The 11569-nt window shown below is 43.3% G+C and overlaps 1 protein-coding gene across 1 annotated transcript in view; it reads right to left on the minus strand.

Annotated features, from left to right (window-relative positions):
- Positions 1-10727, minus strand: part of NF1 (neurofibromin 1) — a 164701-nt gene extending 153974 nt beyond the window's left edge. Inside the window, exon 1 of the mRNA XM_065418088.1 lies at positions 10651-10727. Coding sequence (XP_065274160.1) covers positions 10651-10710 — 60 coding nt within the window. The 5' untranslated portion in view covers positions 10711-10727. The remainder of the gene's footprint in view (positions 1-10650) is intronic.
- Positions 10728-11569: the final 842 nt, after the last annotated feature.

Consider the following 11569-nt stretch of genomic DNA (forward strand, 5'->3'; position numbering starts at 1 on the left):
GGGCAGTGAAGCTCTGGGCTCACTATTGTGGCTAGGGAAACTAAAGTTCAGCATTTCATTTTAATCACTGAAAAACACAGATTTGTGTGTGTGTTTTTTAATCAAATACTTTTGGTTTTTTTAATCACGGAAAACTAGGATACCTGATGATCAATACCCCAGCAACACACCTGTCAAGATCCATGGGTCCCACACATGCCTATCACAACATGTGGTGTATCTCATCCAGTGCTTCAAATGCCCGAACAAGTGAAATCTGACAATCACTGTGCTCTCAAGTAAACTCACACAGAAAAATGATAAAAGACCAAACACAGCCTATCACCCCGGGTAAGTACTTTTGACAAAGCGATCACTCCGTATCTGACCTCTCAGTCCTCATCCTCAGAGGAAACCTGTATAAAAGGCAAGCCTGGGAACTGAAATTCATAACTCTGCTGGACTCTAAACACCATGGACTTAACAGACACACTGATTTTATGGCTCATTATAACAATATAAACAATTGCCCTCTTCATTTTAAATGGTCTCCTCTAGCATGTCCCACCTTGCATTTAGCTCAGACAATTTGGTTATCTTCTCCAGACCCGAAGAAGGGCTCTGTGTAGCTCGAAAGCTTGTCTCTTCCCCCAACAGAAGTTGGTCCACTAAAAGATATTACCCCACCTATCTTGGGACTTATATCCTGGAACCAACATAGCTACAACATTGCAAACAATGTAATGTCATTACAGGAATAAGTGAAACCAAAACGCTTATAGTTAAATATTTTTCTTATTATACAAAAAATATAGTCTGAGGGCTAAAGGAAGAGGCTTCCTACAATGCTTTTATATTCATTATTATAAGGAAAATAAGGAAAAAGGGGAAAATGTAACATGAAGCATACCTCATCAGACTGAATCCTGAAGCTAACAATGTGCACATTACTACCTACCCAATCCAAGCTACAAAGTGGACATATTTAAGCCCAAATATAACAGAATGGCAAAGGTTAGGAGGGTCACGAATCTAAAGGAAGACTGATCTAAGCAAATGCAGCAGTTGCCCTCACTGATCTGAAGAGGAGGGCATTAGCACTCTGGAAGAAACACAATTCCTATGCGCTATAAGTTATTGTACCAATGTAACTATATTGGTAAATAAAATAAATACCAATATAATCACCTTTATAGCAGTACAACCGTATGGGCTTGCGCTGATTTAATCAGATCTGTTTCTAAACTGATGGCTAAATCAGTACAAAAATGGAGTACAGACAAGCACCGAGAGGACTAGAATATTCAACTGCTCACTATAAAAGGAACAACATTGCTGGTAGTTCAGTATTTTGTCCTGTTCTGTGGCGATGAGGGTTATGACAGAAAAAAAATAGGAAGATGACACTAGCTGGGTCATACCTGTAGTTTTCCTTCTATTCAGACTTCCAAGTTCTTAACCTTATAGGACCTCATTGCAGGAGGCAACCAACAGGAAAAGCCATAAAGTAGTTTTGTAAGGAAGCCTCAATAATAAAATGCCAGGTTGTGTTGACAACCATGTTAGAATAAAAGAAATGCAAGACTAGAAGGGACCTCAAGAGGTTATCAAGTCCAGCTTGCTGCGCTGAAGGCAGGACCAAGTAAACCTAGACCATCCCTGACAGGTGTTTGTCCAACCTGTTCTTACACACCTCCAATGATGCGGATTCCACAAATTCCCTTGGAAGCCTCTACGAGTGCTTAATTATCCTTATAGTTAGAAAAAGTTTTTCCTAATATCTAACCTAAATCTCCCTTGCTGAAGATTAAGCCTATTACTTCCTATCCTACCTTCAGTGGATATGGGTAACAATTGATCATCTTCTTTATAACAGCCCTTCACATATTTGAAGACTTATTGGGTCCCCCCCGTCAGCCTTCTTTTTTCAAGAGTATACATGCCCAGTTTTGTTTTTTTAAACCTTTCTTCTTAGGTCAGGTTTTCCAAACCTTTTATCACTTTTATTGCTCTTCTGTACTCTCTCCTATTTGTCTACATCTTTCCTAAAGTGTGGTGCCCAGTACTCCAGCTGAGGCCTCACCAGTGCCGAATAGAGCAGGACAATTAATTATATCCCATGTCTTACATATGACACTTGTGTTAATACACCGCAGAATATTGGGGTTTTTTTGCAACTCCAACACATTGTTTACTCATATTCAGTTTGTGATCCACTATAACCCCCAGATCCTTTTCTGCAGTATTAATACTGCTGAGTCAGTTATTCCCCATTTTGTAGTTGACCATTTGATTTGTCCTTCCTAAGTGTATTTCTTTGCATTTCTCTCTATGGAATGTCATCCTGTTGACATCAGATCAGTTCTCAAATTCAAAATGACCCTGACGAATTAAAATTCTGTCTCCCAAAGTGTTTGCAACCCCTCCCAGCTTCATGTCATCTGCAAATTATATAGGCACACACTCCAGTCCATTATTCAAGTCCTTAATGAAAATATTGAATAGTGCTGGAACCAGGACTGATCCATAAGGGACCTCACTAGATACACCCTCCCAGTTTGAGAGTGAACCATTGATAACTAGTCTGAGTACAGTCTTTCAATTAGGGATGTAACTATTTTTTACAGCACCACCCACCCCCTCAGCCCGCTGCACCCGGCAGCAGCAGCCAGCAGCGGCCTGGGCCCTGACGGTGTCCAGGGGCTCAGTGGAGTCTCCCGGGGGGGGACGAGGTGTCTTGCAGGAGTGGCGGGGCAGCAGGAGGCAGCAGCTGCTCCCCGAGCAAGGGACTCATCTGTGGGGAGGGGAATGTGCCCAGCCAGGGTCCCTGTGCTGGCTCCTGGCAGGGAGCGAGGCACCCAACCCTGGAAGCCAGCGCTGACAGCCCAAGAGTACTACGCGTTTTGACCGCTCCCTGTCCACGCTGTTCTGGGCTCCCGAACCATCACCATGCGAGGTCAGCTCGGCTTGTCCTGGGCGCTGCTGCTGAGTGGGATGAGGATAGGGAAGAGGCAGATTTGTTAATGCACATGGTGTGCTCAGATGTGGAGGTAGGGAGCGCAGCCGGGTTGAGGAAATGACAGCGCAAGTAGGGATGTAAAATGTCACAAAATTATTTTACCAATCTGTTTTAAACGTTAACAGCAATATATTAACATTAAGACTAATTTATCGGTTAATCAGTTAACTGTTTAATATTTTACATCCTACTTTCAACCAGTATGTTTTATTCTAATATACCAATGTAGAACATAGAAAGCACAACTCATCCTGTACGTCAGTGGTCCCCAGACGAAGGACCGTGGCAGCGGACGAGCATCTGCCAAAATGCTGCCGACAAGTGGCATCATCCAGAGACGTCGCCGCCGAAATTCGGCGTCATTTCGGCGGATGCTCGTCCGCCGGCCAGTACGCAGGCGCACTTAGACGCCATGGCGCCCGCGGGCACCGCGTTGGGGACCCCAGCTGTACATCAACCAGAACTACATGTAGTAAATACACAAGTCTCTTGAAAGCTTCATTGGTAGAAGCTGAAGAATCTTTATATAGACTTACTTGTTAACGCAAGCTCTCCGATGATCAAAACTTATACTCTGACCATGTAGACAACATAAGTCAATCTAATGTAGACTGTACACAAATGAATTTCCATACCTAACTTCTAAAATGCTTTCTACCTATTTATGATTTCTGCTGACTTTGCTATGATTATTTTATCATTATCAAATCTGTCCAAGAATCTTACAATTCTTAAGCGATAACAATAGAAATTTGCTATTGGTGGGGGAAAAGTACTGTCTACACTGGGTCACTAGACTTTTAGCTTTTTATTTTACGCTTCCAAAAGACGGACAACAAAATATATAAATCTTGAAAAGCGCTGGAGTTGGAAACCAAGTCTCAAGAAAACAGAAGCATGCAAACAAAGTCAACCCACTTATTCACCACTTTTAAACTAAGTTTTCAATAGATTTTGTTATTTTAATTATGCAGGAGATGCAAATACCCCTTGCAAACTGCAAAAGCAAAGCGATATGAGGTTCTTCCAACTTTGGCTTCATAAAAAATAAAAGTTCAAAACCCCTTCACAGAAATATGCTATTTAAAGAATAAAATTTGTCAGATTCACAGATGCTTAGCAGCATAAACTGCCTGCTACTGGTATCTTAGAAAATACTCCTAGAACACCATTTCAATACCTTTTTCCACATCCCCACAGAATGTCACATGGTAGTTTATTGAAGGCTTTAAGCATTAATGTGCTATAAATTAACAACTGTTCCGCAAGGGCGCCTTGTAGCCTCAGATCGTTTGGCCCATTTTGTAACTACAATGGTATATACCACAACCTTCCCTGTGCCTTTGACCCTGTCCACGTGCACTCACTTTTTTTACCTGTCTCCTCTAGCAAGGAAAGCACTTCATTCCTTTCAAAAGTGCCAGGCAGTAACTTCTCAGATTTAATAGTGAAAAACCAATCAAAGTATTTATTGGCAATTTACAGAAGAGAAAGTAAACTGATATAAAAAGGCATTTAAAAACATACCGGTACTTAACAGGATCTCTACAGTTAGATCCTGAAAGATGGCTTTAAGACTTAAAAGCAGATTCTACTAAAGAACTTACATAGCTGTTGCATTGTGCAGAGCAGTGTGGTCTCTGACAGCATACAAAACTGTAATATTTTGGGGAGTGGTATCCCATTAGAGGAAGAAGTGCCTATAACCTCAGGCACCTTAGCTAAGGGACTCTCCTCTGCTTTGCAGATGTCAAGTTATTAAGAAAATAAATATCTTCTGTAAGTGTGCCAAAGAAACATCTGCATTTGTTCCACATAATCTTGTTTAAATACACAAAAATATAAAATCATTTTCCTAAAACATATATGGACATTGATAGCAACTGTATCTAATTAGAAATTGATAGCATTGATTGGAATATCTTGGAAATGAGTGATCAAGACATTCTACCAGTTTTAGACAGGTAAACAAAGAACCGTGAAAGTTTCTTTATTAACTGATATTTGGAATAAAGACGAGGTTTAATTATTTCAGTTTAGCAAAAGTTTACCTTTAACACCTTTACTTTCAGTGTTCCTGAGACATGCATAAAGTCCATTAACACTTTAAATGGAAAAAGTGACCATTTCAACTTCTGTGTGAAAGCCAGCATACACGTCACTGAATTTCAAGGATTAAAAAGTGGACATACTAAATGCAGCCTGGCAAAAGCTCTGAACTATAAACCTGCACATTCACAAACACTATTTTCATTAAAACAACAAAAACACAAAAAAAAAACCACAACACAAATTTCAGTATTGCTAGGCCCATGACACAATACTTAAATAGAATGGATATTATAAGTAGGATCTTCCAAAAACAAATTTTTCAGCAGAAAACTTTCTGAAAATAAACTAATTCAAGTGCATTCAAGATTCAACTCCAAGCCCCTCTTCAAGTATAAACTGGCTGCAGTCTCTCTCCTCCCCCTTCAAATAAAGGTACGGACATCTGGAAAGAAAATTTCTAGTAGAAATGCAGTAATGACAATCCTTAATAGCATGCATACATACATATAAAAACATCTGCTTATTCCCCTTCTACAGAAAGATCTACAAGAACAGATTTTATGGCAACACATGGGTGTTTTGGGACACAGAGGGGAAGAGATAAAAAGCGCTCTCTTTCAGTCAGTATCAGTGTTGTCTGGGCCTGATCCAAAGCCCATAATGTCAATGGGCGTCTTTCCACCAACTATAAATAGGCAGAGGATCAGGCCCTGAGAGCTCACGGTTCAGTAAAATAATCTTGCAAGGTAGTACATGGCAAAAAACAATGGACTTCAGAAAATACTACTTTGTTCTATTTATTAGTAATGATATTTTAACAAAAGGGACAACTTAAAGTCATATGCTGTAAACAAATGTTATCTTTAGCTATATTACTAACACAAAATTATTCTATTCTATGTAGGTTCTTACACTGCCATGATCACTGTAGCATCTGAGGACTGTCCAGCAGCACATTAGGTGACACGACTAACACATGTGTGGAACGTTCTCTCCTATCCTCTCCCCAGAGGGAGACTTGTGTGTGAAGTGAAGTGTTTTGGATCGGGGCTTGTTTTTAAATGTCCATGCTGCTCAGTGTTTATGTTAGAGAAAACAGGTTGAAGAAGTGCGCCTTGCGGTTGGCATAAAAAGTGAGGGTTTGTGATGGTCCTTAGCTCCTAGACGAGTTCGTTCCAGTCTGAGAACAACTCCCAAGAAAGTTCTGCGTTCTACACAGACAAGCTTTACCTTTATGGTAGAAAGTTCCATTGTGCCTGAGGAGCTGAGTTTTCTTATAATGTTTTCACATGTCGTTTGTTACTATTTGTGGTTGCTTTGCTGAGATGCAAAAAAATAAATCCATGAAATCAGGTTCAATTTCAGATTCTTACTGCTGCAACAGATTTCAAAAACAGCAAGATGATATTTATTTGCTTTAAAACAACTCTTTTAATTCTGTTAGTTCTGAGTTTCATAAAAGCTCATTATAAATGTGCGACTATTGTTGACAGTGTCCATTTAACTATAATCCATTTAATAAAGGGTCTCTTTCCTTAATGTATATTACAGAGAGAAAGAAGTCGCTTAATTCTTCTAACCCATCCTACTGCCAATTGACAGGATTGTGCCCGTACTTATATTTGGTAGGGCTTAATACAGTCTAGTTTTAAATGCCTGCCATTACTCTGTTTGGGGAGACTATTTTATGATCTAATAGGTTTTCCCCTCTATCTACCTAAAATGTGATATGCTCTAAAAAATGCTTTGAAAATAGTTAAAAAAATTAAAATTCAAAAGTAGACTGACTTTTCTATAGAAAGTCCTAAGTTTCATTTATTTTAGGGAGGCCTTATTATGTTTTGGAATATTTTTGTTTATTAATGGTTATTGCACCTGTAGTGATTAGAGGTGCTTTAACTTACAAAAACATGAAAGATACAAATGACATACTCTACCCTAGAACTGCTTGCCAGTCACCAGTACGCCTTAGAAGACCAAATGTTAAAAATATACCAAACAACGAAAACCAGAAAAAAACCCAAATTAATAAGATGCAAAACAAAACAATCCAATACTAAGCAAAATGAATGCGCCTTACATCGGGGCCTGAAGCTTGCCCAACTTGGGCTCTGGCAGACCACCAAAAAGAGAAAATTACAAAGGCAGAGATGCTTGACATGAAAGCGCTGCTGTCAAACCTGGATAGTTTTACCAGAGCATCCCAGCCGATGTCAATTATTGCAATGGAGAATTGAGAGAGTCATCTCATATCTGAGTCCTAGACCGCTCGGGCAATAAAAATTTCTAACAAATAGGAAGTCAGCATACTCCTGAAATCTCTGCACTATGTACTCTGCTATGTCCTGGCCCCATTCATGTGGTGGGAAGTTGCTTTCTGCGCCAGCTGAAGGTTCCAGGTGGTCTTGAAGGGGACCACATTACAGTATCTGAAAATCAAAGGTGATTGGGGGTGGGAGAGCGCGGCACATAGCTCTGAAAAATGTATTCAGCAGCCAGATGTTGACTGACCTACAATGCAAACCCACACTTGCCAGTCATTTTAATTATACAGAATCATACCCACAACAGGTGTTCTGGTTAGCAAAACATTTATGAAAATAAACAAGAGTGGACAAGTTTGCTCTGATTGATTTTTGTTTGTTTGTTTCTTTAATATAGATTAGTCCTTATTGTTCAATAAAATACTGTTTTAGTCACTTTGAAATAATAATTACAAGAGTTTTTATAAATGCATGGAAACACTGTCTAGGTAACTAAATCTATCTTTCACTGAAATCCTATTTTGTAAATTTTTAAAACAAAACCTGAAAACAACAGCAAACAAGAGTTTTCCTTTTTACTCAGTGACAGAAACATGCTCCTGGTATAATATTCAGTGTCAGTTCACCTCCTTCAATGATGATATCAAAACGTCCCGCACACACAAGTAAAGAAACCTGAAAATGCATTACTAGCACTGTAAAAAAGGAAGTGAGGATTGTATGCATTGGACTGCAAGCACTGTACTTCAATGAAGAGTTATTCAAACTGGCTTCTCAAATTAGCAGCTGCTGGGCAGTCAAAGATGCAACCAGGGGATCAGCGTTCATTGTTGTACCATTATTACCTGGTCATTCACATAGCTGTTTTAGTTGCAGTTCAGGGACTGGCTAATTATCCACAATTCATAGGTAATACCTGAAGAGAAAGTTAAGGGCGTAAGAATACCCTAACATTTGCTCTGAATTGCATTCCAAAGTCACCTTTCCAATATGAAGATCACTCTCAGAATTGGCAAAGCAAATGAGAAGAAATCTCAAAACTTGAAAACCTCAACATGAAATAAAGTAAGTTGGAAAGGGGAAATAGTTCAGTATAATATTTCAAAAAGTTTCAGAATATTAGTATATCATCCAGGCCTCTTTGCTTTATCCATAAGTGTCTTATCAAATTTGTAAAAGACCAACAACTGTAAGTTTCTTAAAACAGATGGGAATTATACACTGAATTGATTTCAATAGTCCTGTAAGACATACCTATCATGCAAACTGGAAGACAATTGCAATCAACCTTCTCTTTAGTACTTTTTCAACATAACGGTAACTCCAGTGTTCCAGCTACCTCACAATTGAAGGGCTTTGTTTCTATGGAAGTAGGAAGGGATTCCTCCTGTATACCTACACTTAATTATTCCATGAAGTGTATAAGAAAATACTTGTTTAAAAAGATCAAGTCCTTAACTCCCAACAGATGTTGGCAAGCCCAATTCTACAATATACATAACAAAACAAACGATAAAGCCTAAGGTCTTTTAACACCACTACACAAAGAAATGTTTTCTTGAATTACTGGGAGCATAATTAGAAAGTAGTACCATTCCTTTTAAACTTACTGAAAATAAATGCTCTATGCTTCAAGGTAAGCCAAAAAGGAGTTAGTTTACTGTGCAAAATAACAGGCCCCAAAGCATGCTACATTATAGTTATTAAAACTCCTCATCATTTTGACTGTTCAAAAAAATTAAATAGAGAAGCTCAAAGATTTTCCTCGCAAAGACACTATATTCATATCTGTTTTTAAAAGAAAGGTAAAAGCGAAAGTCTTATCTTTACAAGCCCCCAATCTTTTCTGCAGGTTATCAACACTAGATAATACTGCTAAGAAATATTTAGAGCCAAGGCAGATGAACAGAATTCAACCTCCATAATCAGCTTAATGTTTACTATAGATAAGTATACACAGTGGGGTATCTTATACTCTCCCCCAAATCACATGAAGGATCTATTCAAGTACAGCAAAAGGAGAAAACATAGAAACAAACGAGTCACCCTAAACCAAGTCCTGGCTTACATGTCAGAAAGGCATTTGGGGGAAGAGGAAGGAATGTGCAGTCTAAGAACTAATGTTAAGACCAACTGGGAATGTCTGTGCAGCCATGTAGTCCCAATGAGCAGTCTCTCCATGTGGATCAGAGAAATATATAGTCACAAGCCCCAGACCAAGAAATTGATTGCTCTTCCTTCCAACCACAAAACTTTCAGTGAAAATCCTTTCCAAAGGCATTGACTCTTATAAAGAAAGAGAAGCCTAACACTGAAACAATATACACCCAGGACCCTCCCCCAACCCAGCTGCCTTTGTTTGGTGTTTCCAGTTGATTCAGATGCAGTTTCATATAAACATCCACTTTACCCTCCCCAAACTCCTCACTTTTGAAGCTTTAATCCCCTCTCGCTCTCAATGACAATGAGACATGTTAAATGAATAAAAATTAACACCAAGCAAAAACTTTAAGCGATTTTTCAGAGGGGCTGGGGATGGAACCGACAAGGAAAAGGACAACTGAGATAGTTTCCTCTAAATACAAAGGGGGGGGGGCTAACAATGAAAATGGCCATATAACCCAAGGGAGCCACCCCACCAGCGGGGCTGGGATCATCCATCCGGAAATGAGTGGGAGGCAATTTCACTAGCAAGGGGATAAAATGACTTGGAGAGTGGGATGGACAAGCAAGAAGTCCCCAGGCCCCACCCTCCAATAAACACTCTGCCCATCATAGTGGCAGTATCTAACCACAGGGGAAAGTCACCGCTGCCCGTCCCCCAAATCTGTGAAGGGGAAGAAAGCAGAAGCCCCTCATGTCCTCTCCCACAGAGCCTATGCTAGGTAGGAGCAGCCCCCACTAAATATTGCCCCCTCCCGACCACAGTCTATGCTCAGTGCAATGTAGAGCAGCCACCCAGATCCCCTCCACCCCAGAAGAGAGGCACCCCATACCGCCTCCCTCCCACTCCCCACCCTCGGTCACCCCAGCCCGGGCGCTGGGGAAAGGGGGGCAGCAAGGAAGCGACAACCCCTACTCCCCTCCACAGCGCTGAGAAGCGGGGAAGGAAGCACCTCCCCCAAGCCCATGAAGCCGAAAGCAGCCCCCGGCCCCAGTCCATGGAGCGAGCAGGCCCCTTCCCCCAGAGGGAGCGGCGCCCCCAGACCACGGAGCGGGCATCGCCCTCGCCCCATCCCTCCCCGCGGGAGGCAGCGCCCCGCGCCCTCCCACCCGAGACACCTCAGTCCACGTAGGCCCCCGCCCCCAGGCAGCCCCCTCCCTCCTTCCCGTTACCTGCTCGTCGAAGCGGTTCACCACGGCCTGCACCCACTCCACCGGCTTGTGGGCCGCCATGTCCCGCCGCCTGCCCGGCCGGGAAGGAGGCGGCTCCCCGAGGGGAGGGAGGAAGGGGGCGGGGAGGGTCTCGGTGTCCCTGGTTAGGTCTCGGGTTCTCAGCTCCCCGCAGCCATCAGAGCTCCGAGGCCGCCATGACACCACACCGGAAGCAGGAGCCCAGTCCGCCCCCACCACCAGCGGAACGTACGGCCGGGAAAGGGGGGTGGGGGTTTGGAAAGCGCATGAGCAGGGCCCGCACGCATGCGCTGCGGGAGCGGGAGCCAACCGTCAGCGCGCATGCGAGAAAGAGGAAGTCGCGCGTGCGCAGTGGACCGGGAAGCGGGGGCATGCGTGGGATAAAAGAAAGGCCAGTGCGTCTAAATGGGGCTGAGGGAGAAATAAATTAGGATTGTGTCCCCCAGCCCTGCCACCGAGCCTGCGGGGGGCTCCGATCCCCTACCCCCCCCGCCCTGCCACTGAGCCTGCGGGGGGCTCCGATCCCCTACCCCCCCCGCCCTGCCACTGAGCCTGCGGGGGGCTCCGATCCCCTATCCCCCCCCCCGCCCTGCCACTGAGCCTGCGGGGGGCTCCGATCCCCTACCCCCCCCGCCCTGCCACTGAGCCTGCGGGGGGCTCCGATCCCCTACCCCCCCCGCCCTGCCACTGAGCCTGCGGGGGGCTCCGATCCCCTCCCCCCCCCAGCCCTGCCACTGAGCCTGCGGGGGGCTCCGATCCCCTACCCCCCCCGCCCTGCCACTGAGCCTGCGGGGGGCTCCGATCCCCTACCCCCCCCGCCCTGCCACTGAGCCTGCGGGGGGCTCCGATCCCCTATCCCCCCCCCGCCCTGCCACTGAGCCTGCGGGGGGCTCCGATCCCC

This window comes from Emys orbicularis, chromosome 17 (assembly GCF_028017835.1).
Source record: "Emys orbicularis isolate rEmyOrb1 chromosome 17, rEmyOrb1.hap1, whole genome shotgun sequence".
NCBI classification, from domain to species: Eukaryota; Metazoa; Chordata; order Testudines; family Emydidae; genus Emys; species Emys orbicularis.